Source organism: Amaranthus tricolor, chromosome 14, assembly GCF_026212465.1.
Source record: "Amaranthus tricolor cultivar Red isolate AtriRed21 chromosome 14, ASM2621246v1, whole genome shotgun sequence".
NCBI classification, from domain to species: domain Eukaryota; kingdom Viridiplantae; phylum Streptophyta; class Magnoliopsida; order Caryophyllales; family Amaranthaceae; genus Amaranthus; species Amaranthus tricolor.
Genome location: NC_080060.1, coordinates 4,081,494 through 4,095,134, shown reverse-complemented (window position 1 = coordinate 4,095,134; position 13,641 = coordinate 4,081,494). Strand labels below are relative to the sequence as shown.

Genomic DNA, 13,641 nt, shown 5'->3' with positions numbered 1-13,641 from the left:
CCATCATTTATTCATGGAGCCTCCTTTCTCCACCATATATAATGATGAATTTCGCAACTCCCATTATTTTTTTAATAATAATAAAATAATAAAAAACAAAAACGATACCAATTAAAAAAATTGTGTCATATATTTTGACATTTACAAAATTTTAGTTAGAAATACGCCCTTTTATGTGTTATATATATATATATATATATATATATATATATATATATATATATATATATATATATATATATATATATATATATATAAAGATAATAATTATTATGTTTTAGTAATTGATATATTTACTTTAGTGTGGGATAAATATAATAATAATAGGGTTAATAACAACTAATAATGGAAAAAATTGTGCAGAATAATTTCACCTATTGCCCATATGCTGTGAATAATCTCTACTATTGATTATTTCAAAATAATCCAACCTTTGTATATTATTTGCTGACAACACCTCTTTTCACATTTTAACCGACTATTATAGGTACCTACTAGCCGTTACATTCACTTCTTTTCCCCCTTATGCTTCTTCGCTGGTCCAACCCTAATCCTATATAGTGATAGGTATCTATAATAACCGGTTAAAATATGAAAAAGGGTGATGTCAGAAGACGTAATATAAAGGCTGAATTATTTAGAAATAATCAATAATAGAAATTATTCAAAAAAATAACAATACATGAGATTATTTTGGATAAATTTTCCTTAATAATGACTAATGAACCCAATTCTCACACATAATTACATTGCGTTAGACTAATACTAGAAATTCCAATAAGATTATCAGTGGACTAAGACTATATATATTGTAAAATGGACTAGTTATATAAAACATGAAAAGTCATAAATCAAGAGTTATACAATATCTACGTCTAAATAACAATAAGCAAATACACAAAAGGGATTCAGACAACAATTTAAAATTGATAAAAATAGAGCAGTTGTAGTCTTGTAGATACTTGACACTTGCATGCCTTCTTTCACATTGTTTTTTGTGTTTTTTGTTTCTTTTTGATTATGTTTTTATATATAGAATTTATTTGATATAATGTTTTGTAATGCGATATTAATATCTCCCTTGACATCGCATGATCAACAAATTACAAATCAAATTTAAACATATAAGTAAAACTATGACTCTAAACTCTTATATGAGACTTTTTTATAAAGTTGACCTGACCTGCTAATTCGACCTAAATTTAATCCAAAATAAGTGAATTTAGGTTGAGACTTTAACCCAATTAATTAAATGGGTTGACCTGACTAGATTTTTTTATAAAATGGGTTAGGTTCAGATTAAAATTTTAAACCTGAAACAAACCTGTATAACCCATTTAATTAATCGCGTTAATTTCGAGCGAGTTAAATCAATAAGTATAACTAAATTCAATTTATTTAATATTTTTTTTCATAGTAAATACAAGATAAACAACAAAAAAAACATAAAATTTAAATTAAGGCCTAAAAAACCTTTAAATGAAAACAAAAAACTATAAACATGTTAAGTGGGTCGAAATCAGGTTAACCTGATCTGTTGCAGGTCGGGTCAAAGTTATGGTTCTATTCAGGTCCAATTTCAAGTAATATTTTTTAAATGATTTGTTTGTAAACCTTTTCTATATTTGAAGTAATATAATGTTATAATACATTTTGTCTTGATATATTTTTCTTGAAGTGGAAAAAATTTTATTTCTTAATATAATAAAGGACTTCAATTTAAAATATATTACAAAAATAAATAGCGTCTCTAAAATCTTTGTTCCGCCCCTGATTATAATAACAACAAAACCCTAAATCTAAAGTCCAGGGAGAAGAGTAGATAAGGCACACGTTTGTGTTGCGTACGTACAAAATCAGGACATGAATCATGATGATAATTGATAGGCCTTCACAATTTGGTCCCAATTGCTTAAAAATCTACTAGAAAATACATTGATAACGCTTCTTCAACTCCATGTTCATATAATAAAATCTGCATGTTCTCTTATTAATGTTGAAAGCTATATATGATCATTATAAGCTACTCTATTGCTTATTTATTTTCTTTCCACCTAAATATGTTTATTTGGATCGGAGGGGAAGAAGATTAGACAAAAATCGATTGAAGGATCTTTTCTGAAAAGGTGATATTTGCTTTGGCTCGTCTTGTATAATATCATCTTATCATGAAACGTATATATATAATTAGCCTAATTTTTAATTGATTACTTTAAAATTGTAAATAACCACTTTAACTACTAAATGTATATTTATAGAAATTGTCTCACTATAAAATTATCTCATATTAAAAATTTATATATTTACTTCAATTAAGACAAGATTCGATTTTCTTTTATCCAAAATTTATACTCTCATTATATGCATACAAATGTGAGTATACATTAAAATCTTTTGTCCAACATTTATGAGCATACATCCATGAGCTTTCTTTTGCAAGTAAAGTCCCTATCAATATTTTGAACTGTATTTTATGATACTTTTTTATAATTTTTATTTATGATGCACTTAAACAAAAGTAAAATAGCTTTTTAAAGAAAATAAAAACAATTGAAAATGCGAAACAATTTTAAAAAAATATGAAATAATTTTGAGAAAAAGGAAACAGGAATTAAAATCAATTTATTATTTAAAAAACAGAATCTTAAAAATAGAAAAACCAAACCATCTCTTATTTACTTAGGTTTAGGGTGATTATGAGACTCATGAACCATAGATCACTTTTTTTAAGGATCAACTTAGATTCATTTCTCGTTAGTTGATCTACTTTCCTCAATTCACCCTATAACCTAAAAAAAGTTTAGTAAACTAGGCTAATTTACTCTTATTAAAGGCGAAAAAAGCAGCTAGTTAGACTGATTTATTATTATTAAAGAAAATAAGTCAACTGTTAGTTAGAGCTATTAATTAGTTTGATCACTTGAAAATACAGACTAATAAGCTAACTATTTAAGCTAATTATCATGAAAGTATTAAATAAATATTCATTGTTGGTTGTTAAATGGCTATTGCCTTTTCACTATACTCTAACTATTCACACCCGACTCTACTTACTCGCACCTTACTTCATAAATCTGTTTCCTAAATCTAAGATCGGTATACGTGTTTTATGCCTAAGTTTAGAATTTTACTAGGTAAATAATCGTGATTTAAATCAATTCTAAAAACTATTATGTGACACTATGTCATAGGTCTATTATTTTTATAATTTAACTTTTCTTTCTTTACTTTGATTATTTATTATTTTTATTTTTATTTTTTTATAATTATTTACAAATAATCATTATCCACTAATATTTTGTACTATGTTTATAGGAGACCTACTCTACTAACATATGTAATTTGAATTTAGAGTGAAGTTTTTAACCGTTATTCACTCTCTCACTCCATTAGTTAAACTCGAATGTATTTCGTCAATAATTCAAATCAAGTCATCCACCCATCCTCCTCTCAGTCATATACAGTGAGTCACTCAAATTGTCCCTAAATTTTTGCAAATTTTGGTGAATCAAGGAGAAAAATGTACGCAACAGGAGGAAGATCAAGAGAAGAGTACATGGAATTGGATGATAAATCTTCGGCCAGGACCAATTTTAATGCCGACAACCCTAATCAATCCTTACCCAACGATATGGATCGGGGTCTCTACAAAGACCTTGTTGAAATTGTTCCTCTCGTTCAGTCTCTCATTGTAATTCCCCTCTTTTTTCTTTGATTTCTACTGCATTCTATATTGCCCTAAATTTTGGGAATTTTTGATTTGATGTGTTCTGATTTTTAGGACCGGAATTCTAATAGTTCATTCACAAGAAGGGGTTCTATGATTTATACCAAAACTCCTTCTAGAGATTCCAGAAAGGTATACTTTACTTTTTCCGAATGTTGTCTAACTAAAATTGCAAGTATGAATTTTTATGATTGTTCAGTAATGTATGAAGAATTAATGAAATAGTTCTATAGATAGGAATCTAAAAGAAATTGGTTCAATTTATGGAGAATCTGAATCACATTGCTTGTGGTTTTGATTTTGTACGCTTGAAGTGATTTTATTAGATGTTAGGAGTGCTATTATGTTAGTCTATGTAAAAAAGTCTTTGGGAGCTTGATTATTTGGATAGTAATATGTTGAAAAAATAAATTAGGCAACAAACAAAGGAAAATGTAAATATGAAACATTAATTACACTGATTGATGTGTAGTTTGGTGATAAATTCTAAAACTTATTGCTATTTAAGGTAATGTAATTTATGCTTATGTAAATTTAATGCTATTTGAAATTTATTTAAATCCTCATTATCAAGGGGCCCGAGGGCTTTTGTTGGTGGGATCCTATAAATTATGGGGCTTATCTAACCCAATTAGTTTAGAACGTTGTTAGTGAAAAGGACTTGTGAAAGTTGGGTGCTTGAAATTGGTTCTATTTTGCTTCCCGCAGAATAACAAGAATGGAGTTAAGTCTAAGCATGGAGACAAAGTGCAAGGCATACATTCTAAGAATGATACTGATGAAGCCAGTGATGACCAGTCAGCTGTTTTATTGGCTAATATGGCTGCAGAAAAAGAAGAGTTGAATTCTCTTAGGGAACAGTTGGAGGATCTACGCCGTCAATTATCTGAAAAAGATGAACTTTTAAAAGAAGCAGAGGCGGCTAAGAATAAGATCAGTACCATACAATCACAAGTTAATGAGTTGAAACAATTTGCTGCTGAGAAGGATTCTCTTACTAAGTCAAGTCAATTGCAGCTTAATGATGCAAAGGTATCTCTGCTTGGTTCTTTACTCTTAGTTTATTTTTGGATCTTTTATACCCTATGATAAAATTCCTGAGGTTTGCAACTGTTGCGTTAACTTGTTTATGCTATAGTTGATGAGTTGTTTGCATTAAGATGCTTTGAGAATTGAGAGTCAATCATATAAAATATGAGGACGTATTTTCACTGATGCTTTGATTGCCAAATATCGACCTACGTTCTATGAATAGGGTACCCATATGAGATACAAATTTGTGATCCGGTGACCAACTTGGCATTTTTATTTTACAAATTTCCATTATTTTTGCCTTTTTGAAGTGGTTGTAGACTAAAAGATTCATGCCTATGTCGTAGGTCACACTTTCACGAGGTAGTTATGTAGTTGAGGTGAATGAAGAGCCTAGGTAGACAGGCATGCACTACATGTGCAAAAGTTTGTTTTGAAGAGGCTTTATTAGACTTCTCGAAAGCATGGAGGAAATGGAGGACTACATATCTTGTTCCGTTATCTCTCTAACTTTTGTGACTCTATGAGTTCGATGGGAAAGAAACAAGATTCACTATATCAAGTCTCTCTAGCTCCATTAGATGTCTTGGAGCCACAGAGGTAATGGAGGACTAAGGATCTTTTTCCGTTGTCTCGCTAACTTTTGTGACTTTGTGTTTCTTTCTTATGGAACTTTTGGATGTTCCATTTTTGAGTGATGCACTATATCGAGTTTCTCCCACCTATTTCATACTATCTACGCTTCGCTTAATGTTTTCAATACAATTATATTGTTGGGATTTATTTTACAAGAACTCACTTCAGGTGTTTCCAAGAACTCGCTTCAGGTGTTCCTCTCTTTTTTAGTGTTTTTGATAGGAACTTAGGTGTGATTTAATGACATTAGGATAATGGAACATTGTTTTTCTTATTTTTGTACTACCTTCTTTCTTTAGAAGCATATATTTAGTGCTTCCTAGTTTGCTTATTTCTCACAAGCTTAATTTCTTGTAATGAAATGTTTTTATAGAGGTTAATCTCATGAGATGGTGGATGGTTTTCATTGAGCTGGGCAATGTAGTGGTGTTTTCATCTTGTGAAAGCTTATGATAGTGATTTTTTGAGGATTTTGGATACGGATAAGGGTTTACAATTCTGAGCAGGAAAGATGGATTTAGCGTTTTCCCACTGTGTTTTTCAGTGTTAGTCAAGGAGCAGTCTTAGAAGTGGTTCTGGGCTATGTGATTGGAGAAAGGTGAACTAAGCTCACTTATATTCCTTTCATATTTCGTGATTGGCATTTACTACTGGATGTTTTCTTGGGAATGCTTTGGTTTGTTTAATGATTTTCTCATGGGGGTAGAGTAGTGTTCTTATCTTGTCAGATTTTATAGATGGGTTTTTGAATGTTTCAACTTTAGTTTCTAGAAAAGTTTATAGAGAAATCGGATGGAAGGAGGATATCTTGCTCATCTTTTAGGGGTTGTATGTGTTATTTGCACTCAGTCTTGTTTTTAATCTACCTTTAGTCTATTCTTTTCCTCGTTTTAGCTTCCGGTTGATGTACCCAAGAGATTTGATAGGCTTATGAGGTTGTGTTTTGTGTAGGATCATGATATGAGCCGGGATTGTATTTCTAGATCTAAGGAGGGAAATTTGATAGCCCCCAGTGATTTTAGTTGTACCGAAATATATGTTATGCTACAAGCCAATAGGCATTGGAGTTAGCTCATATGGGACTTGTGCCCCAACAACGAGGAAGTTGTGACAGTGGCATAGTTAGTGTCTCTTTAGGCTCAGCTTAGGTGACGTTTCCTAATGTGTCACATGCTTTGTCTTGTGAGATTGCAAGTTATGTAGGTAAGGAACCTGGATTGTCCTTATTAGTGCTAGTTTTTTTTTGGGTCTTTACCTATTATCTGATACAAGATCACTTGGAAAAGTATTTTTGTCTCCTGTTGTTGATGTTTGAAGTTCGAAGTATATCTAGTGTTACTACAGTAAAAGTAATAGAATAAAATTGGTAATTGATGGGTTAAGAACATTCATGGAAAAGTATAAGCATCAGAGTGAGAGAGGTGAGCTGAGAAGGGTTGTCACAATTAAAAACTTCACACAGGTTGAAATTCTTTTATAGCTAGTGTTCCTTTAATTGGAACGCGCATCTGTGCTGATATTTTATTATCTCTTGTATTTGTCTCCAAATCTACAGCCTATATCCCATAAATTAATGTTTGCTTTTAGAGTTTGGACTTTGGAGTATAATTAATGCAACGCCTGGCTTTAAAAGATGCATTTAGGTGCAAGGCCTTTGAGAGCACCTCAAAAGAAGTCAGGATGAGGGTATTCTGTAAGAGGGGGGGGGGGGGGGGGGGGGGGGGGGGGGGGGGCACTGGCAAGACACAGTCAAGTCGATTTTTTCATCAAAAAGTTGTTTTTTTTGCCTCTTATCCTGGAGTGTGCCTAGGTGATGTGCAGTGTATCGCGTTGGTGCATTATAACCATGATGCAAAAGGGTCGAGGATAGATGAGAGATACACAGCTGAACCTGCTTAAACTGGTGTTGTCCTGAACATAGGCAAAACACAAGGCGGGGGCACTGGCAAGACACAGTCAAGTCGATTTTTTCATCAAAAAGTTGTTTTTTTTGCCTCTTATCCTGGAGTGTGCCTAGGTGATGTGCAGTGTATCGCGTTGGTGCATTATAACCATGATGCAAAAGGGTCGAGGATAGATGAGAGATACACAGCTGAACCTGCTTAAACTGGTGTTGTCCTGAACATAGGCAAAACACAAGGCGGGGGCACTGGCAAGACACAGTCAAGTCGATTTTTTCATCAAAAAGTTGTTTTTTTTGCCTCTTATCCTGGAGTGTGCCTAGGTGATGTGCAGTGGTATCGCGTTGGTGCATTATAACTAGGCATGGCCACGGTCCGGGTTGGTCCGGTTCCGTTCCGGTTCCATCCGGTTCCGGTTCCACCCGGTTCCGGTTCCATTTGGAACCTGTCGCGAACGGTTCCGGTTCCGGTTCCGGTTCCGGGCGGTTCCAAACGGTTCCTTGGCGGTTCATGAGGCGGTTCCGGCGGTTCCAACTCACGGGACGGGCGGGTCGGACCATCGGTTCCATTTTAATTTTTTCTTTAAATTTTTGTATAATAAAAAAATACTATAATATCGCGGACGTACCTTTGATGATTACTTGATTATTAGCGAAATTCATTGCATGTCAAGTTGTCATCGTTATTGAAATATTTACTAAAATGAATGGAAAAAAATTAATTAATAAGAAACGAATCAATGATAATGTCGATAAAGATGATTAATAAAAAAAGAGGGAGAAAATGGACTTGAACCTAGTACCCAAATGAATACTAAGCTGCCTACGTATCCCGAAGGAATCAAAGCCCACGTAGTTCTTTGTCATACCTTTTATTTATAGTTGTTGAGTGTTGATTCATCGTTGTCGCTTGTCGGATTGATCCTATTCGTCTTCGTCATCATCATGTGGTTGATATTGATTAGATGCTTCCGCTGACTCTCCTCCTGACGATGATGAAGTTGTATCCATCATCATCCATGGATCATCATCGTCGTCTTGATCATCATCGTTCCTTAGTCCTTGTGTTCGAATCTCAGCTTGATCCCAATCTTTCTTGCAAACACATATTTGAATACTATGTGGAGCAAGACGAGATCGCTTTTCATCCAAAACTCTTCTACCTGCACTAAAAGCAGACTCCGACGCAATAGTTGACGCGGGAATTGCAAGGACATCCTTTGCAATTCTCGATAAAATGGGAAATTTAACAGATTTTTCTTTCCACCACTCCAAAATATTATAGACACTTGGGTCTATTTCAAAGTGGTGTTTTAGATAACTATCTAGTTCTAAAAATGTGGTCGAGGAAGAAGAAGATCCTACAAAACTATCATCTTGCGTCATTATGTTAGCAATTACTGAATTATAGAAAGAGGGACGAGCCGAAACGCTAGCACGCCTAGACATATCGCGTTTCGGGTTATATACACTAGCGTAAAATTCATACAGTTCAGCTAAATATTTTTTACATGTTCCGACATAATAAGCTACATCGGAAGACGGGCGATCTAACGCTTGATAATAAAATCCTATTACTTTGGTTAGGACCTCGGTTTTAAAACGTGGGTCCAAAATGGTTGCGATTCCATAAATGTAAGGAAAATCGGTAAAATATGATTTCCATTTTTCCATCATTTCAGCAAGAATCGGCCTTAATTGTGGGTTAGTATCTTCTTGTGTATGTTTAAGCAGGTGATAAAAAATAGTAATACATTCACTTATTACTAAGTGAACGTTCGGTTCATAAACATAAGAAAAAATCTTAGTCGCGTGGTCATACGCTTCTAATATGTTATGTACACCTATTGCTAATTCCCAAGTTTCATCAGCTATGAAACTATCTGTACACTCACTATATAGTTGTGTTATTACTGGGCGATAAGCAATCGCCTTTCTTAATAAATCGTTCGTTGACCCCCAACGTGTAGGAGTATCTAATGACCAATACACTTTTTTAAGTTGGTATTGGTCACATAATTGTTTATATCTTCTTTTAATCTTTCCGATCCTAAGCCATTTTACTATATCCCTAATTGGTTCTAATAATTCACTTAATTGTTTTATACCTACTTGACAAGATAAGTTAACTATGTGCGCACAACAACGTATGTGTAATAAGCTACCCCCAAGGATTAAACTAAAGGCGGGTTCGTTAAATAAAAGTTCTATACATTTTATGTTTGCGGTTGCATTATCTGTTGAACAACAAAATATTTTATCTAATAAGTTCCATTCCCTACATATCTCTATTAATCTATATTTTATGTTTTCGCCGGTGTGTCTTTCTCGCATAGTCTCAAAAGCAATTATTCTTTTTTGAATAATCCAATTTCGATCTATCCAGTGTGCTGTTACACACATATAAGATTCTAAATGTGGGGGAGCAGACCATATGTCAGTTGTTATGCTAACCCTACCATTAAACGATTTAAACATTTCAACTAGGTCATAGCGCATTGATTCGTATAATTTAATTGTTCGTCTTTTAAGAGTGTTCCTAGGGATTGCTCTAAATTGTGGTTGCAATTGTTGTCTAGTGAGACGCTCATATGCCCTACTTTCACCGTGGTTAAAAGGCAATTCATCGCAAATTACATACCTAGAAAATTCATCAATCATGTCATTACGATTATATCTAAAAGGCATACCTGTGTTGGGAATGTCCCATTGTGTCTGTCGGCTTCCACTTGTGGTCCCGCTGCCGCTTGATGCATGAGTTTCTTTTGTGATTCCATGCTTCTTTGCCAAATGTTTGTTAAAAGATCCCGTTCCACCACCTAACACGTATTCAAAAAACACAATAAATAAATGTTTATAAAATATGAATATATAATGTATGAATGTATTATGTATGTATAAAAAACTTAAAAAGTATTTACCTCTGGCGAAATTGTATGAAACTAAGGGCTTTACTCCTTGACTTTCACAAATTTGACAAGTGCATAGGAACATATCTGGATTCTCGGTTGGTTCTTTTGTGAAATACGACCACACATGTGAAACAGCTCTACCACTAGAAGGTGGCATTGCCGGAAAAGGTTGTCTTACTGGTTCATCTTCATCTAAATAAATAATTTAAAATTATAAAACTATAATTAAATAAATAAATAATTTAAAGTTTAATTAATTTGAAGAATAAAATTATAAAACTAACCGATAGTTTGGAAATTGACTCGTTTACCACGAGCTTGTCTTTGTTGTTGTTGTTCTCCTTGTTCTTCATCTGATCTTGTTGATGACTGTCGAGATATATGTACCCCAATTGGGGTCGTTGGTTCTTCTTCTTGTTCTTCTTCTTCTTCAATTTGTATATCTTTTTCCACTTCTTCTGCATATTGATGTAACTCCGGGTCGTACCCTTCCGGATAATTAGGTTCATAATTATAATTACTAATGGAGGGTGTTGTTGATACCGACGGAGTAGAAGTGGCCTTTCTTTTGGAGGAACTGGAACCTCCTAATGATTTTGCCACTTTAGTAACTTTTTTTGTGGCTTTTTTCAAAAATGAAGACATGATTGATAGTATAGAAGTAAAAATAGAAATATAGAATTAAGAAATAAATAAATGATTAATTATGTAACTAACTAAATTAAGAAATAATTAGAAGACTAATTATGTAATTAAGAGTATAATTGCGTAATTAAAGAATTAAGTAGAGAGAGTAGGAGAAGAGATGAGTTGTGAATGAAAATGATTGAAAGTGATGAGTATTTATAGGATGGATTCCAACGGCTCTCTAACGGCTAGTTTGGCTCAACGGTTCCATGGAACCGGTGGGCCGGTTCAACCGGACCGGTCCCGGTTCCGGTTCCGGTTCCGGTTCCATGGAACCGTTGAGCCGGTTCAACCGGACCGGTCCCGGTTCCGGTTCCAGAACCGGTTCCATGGAACCGTTGGACCGGTTCTCCCGGACCGGTTCCGGTTCCAACCCGCGGGTTTTTTGGCCCGGTTCACGACGGTTTTTTCCGGCGGTTTCACGGTTCCGGCGACTTTTTTCCGGCGGTTTCACGGTTTCGCGGTTCGGGGCGGTTCGGAACCTGTCGCAAACGGTTCCGGTTCCGGTTCCGGTTCCAAGCGGTTCGGGACCGGTTCGGTTCCGGGTAACCCGCCCCGTGGCCATGCCTAATTATAACCATGATGCAAAAGGGTCGAGGATAGATGAGAGATACACAGCTGAACCTGCTTAAACTGGTGTTGTCCTGAACATAGGCAAAACACAAGGCCGCATCACCGTAGGTAAAAGAATATGAGTTTACGCAAACGTAATGTAGGCTGAAACAACCGCAAAACAATTTGTATTGACCACAAAATCCGTTTATTCGAACGTGACTGAAATTGCATTTCAGCACTATGGTCATGAATATAAACACCAAGACACAGTACCTTGCGTGGTGAAGGTGATACTTGCTCCAGCTGAGACATAGGACCTTGTCTAAATAGTTCATTTATATTTGTATTTCACTCTCCAGCCCATTTATGTTTCAGACTTCAGTTCTAATTAGTTGGTGTTCTTGAGGTTGCGTTTCCTAAATGTATGGAATATGGATTTCGATAGTATCGATTAGTGTGAGAGCTTTCTGGAAGAAATACTGCATTTATAACAAGCAAAAGTATTTCATAGACAAGTCATTTTCGGACTTTGGTAGGTGTTCATGGACTGATGAAAACTGTAGTTTTGATTACGTTTTTCTGATGTTATTGCTCATTAGTTGTCGGGTTTTCGCTTGGGCGAGCAGATTGCTTCTTTTGCTGCAAAGATGATTTTAAGGAATGCAAATGTTGGGTTGGTTTTCTGTGGCATAAGATCTCTTTGGCAGACTTTACTACTCAACAATAGTGCCGATGGCATTGCGTTGAAGCTTCTTAGTTTTGATAACATGCTTCTAATAAATCATGCATAGTCGCATATGTAATGATTTAATCTGGCAATGTTATATGCTCCCTCTTTGGGCCAAATATAGGAGAACATTTTTAGAATTAATATAATTGTGCATTTTGAGGTTGCTGTACTTTCAATGCAATATTTGAATTCATATCTATCATCCTATTATCATTTCTCAGATAAAGTTTCCCATTATTATCTCCTAGATAAAATTAGCAGACAGACAAGCTGCCGTTGAGAAGTTACAATGGGAAGCTAGGACATCCAATCAAAAGGTGGAGCAGCTTCAAGAGGAATTGGATTCCATGCATTCGCAGATTTCATCACTGATGCATATATTCGAAGGATTGTCCCAGGAATCGGATGATGCAGTAACATTTGATGAGGATTACGACATCACACCACACTATGCCGATCATCTCTCCGACTTAGTAAGTTTGCGTCTTATTTAATTTATTGAATGTGATTCATGATTTTGTTGGATCCTTATGCATATCTTAATTTAATCCCAAATTCTTATGAGAGACGGTCTCTCTCCCACTATCATCTTTTTGTTTAATTAAACTTTAATGGGTTGTGCCTGAGAGACGGTCTTTCAGGAGACCGGCTGTAATTTAATACACAAAATCAGATTGAACCGAACATGACACCCAATATATAGTGCATATGTTTCTTAGACTCTTAACCCTCAACCAATACTGTGTTTAGGACGATATGGATGAAAATCATATGCAAAAGATGGAAGAAGCCCGAGAAGCCTATATTGCTGCAGTAGCTATGGCAAAAGAGAAGCAAGACGAGGAATCACTTACCGCTGCAGCCAAAGCACGATTGCATCTTCAGTCGTTTGTTTTTGTGACCAAGAATTCAGATTTGTAAAGCCCAATGCTGTTAAACCAACACTTCTAGTTTCCTTAGTGTATTATAGAATTATGCTTGTGGTGATAACATGTTTTCAAGCAAGGGATACATCAAGCGAAAGCAGTTTTCTATTGTTTGTGGCTTTTTTTAGGAATGAGCAATAGTTTTGATGTATACTTAATTTGATTTAGTATTTGGTGCTAAATTCTAAATTTTAATTTATTTTTTCTTGTTTATCTTAGTTTAGTCTAGTCTAGTATAATTAATCTGTCAAATGAAATCGTCGTTACCTGTATTTAGGCATGGCCACGGGGCGGGTTACCCGGAACCGAACCGGTCCCGAACCGCTTGGAACCGGAACCGGAACCGGAACCGTTTGCGACAGGTTCCGAACCGCCCCGAACCGCGAAACCGTGAAACCGCCGGAAAAAAGTCGCCGGAACCGTGAAACCGCCGGAAAAAACCGTCGTGAACCGGGCCAAAAAACCCGCGGGTTGGAACCGGAACCGGTCCGGGAGAACCGGTCCAACGGTTCCATGGAACCGGTTCTGGAACCGGA

At 35.2% G+C, this 13,641-nt stretch overlaps 1 protein-coding gene across 1 annotated transcript; it reads left to right on the top strand.

Annotated features, from left to right (window-relative positions):
- Window positions 1–3,343: 3,343 nt before the first annotated feature.
- Window positions 3,344–13,374, top strand: LOC130799634 (protein MICROTUBULE BINDING PROTEIN 2C-like). The gene is made up of 5 exons (XM_057662796.1): window positions 3,344–3,691; window positions 3,782–3,859; window positions 4,436–4,759; window positions 12,428–12,652; window positions 12,930–13,374. Exons 1-5 carry the CDS (start codon window positions 3,521–3,523, stop codon window positions 13,098–13,100), a joined length of 969 nt encoding a protein of 322 aa, XP_057518779.1. The 5' UTR covers window positions 3,344–3,520; the 3' UTR covers window positions 13,101–13,374.
- The last annotated feature ends 267 nt before the right edge of the window (window positions 13,375–13,641 follow it).

What these genes read in the sequence shown, in the direction of transcription:
- LOC130799634 (XM_057662796.1), top strand. Translation starts at nt 3,521, where the DNA reads ATGTACGCAACAGGAGGAAGATCAAGAGAAGAGTACATGGAATTGGAT. An exon ending in CTTCTAGAGATTCCAGAAAG is followed by an intron (nt 3,860 to 4,435) that starts GTATACTTTACT and finishes TGCTTCCCGCAG; the next exon opens with AATAACAAGAATGGAGTTAA. An exon ending in CCGATCATCTCTCCGACTTA is followed by an intron (nt 12,653 to 12,929) that starts GTAAGTTTGCGT and finishes TACTGTGTTTAG; the next exon opens with GACGATATGGATGAAAATCA.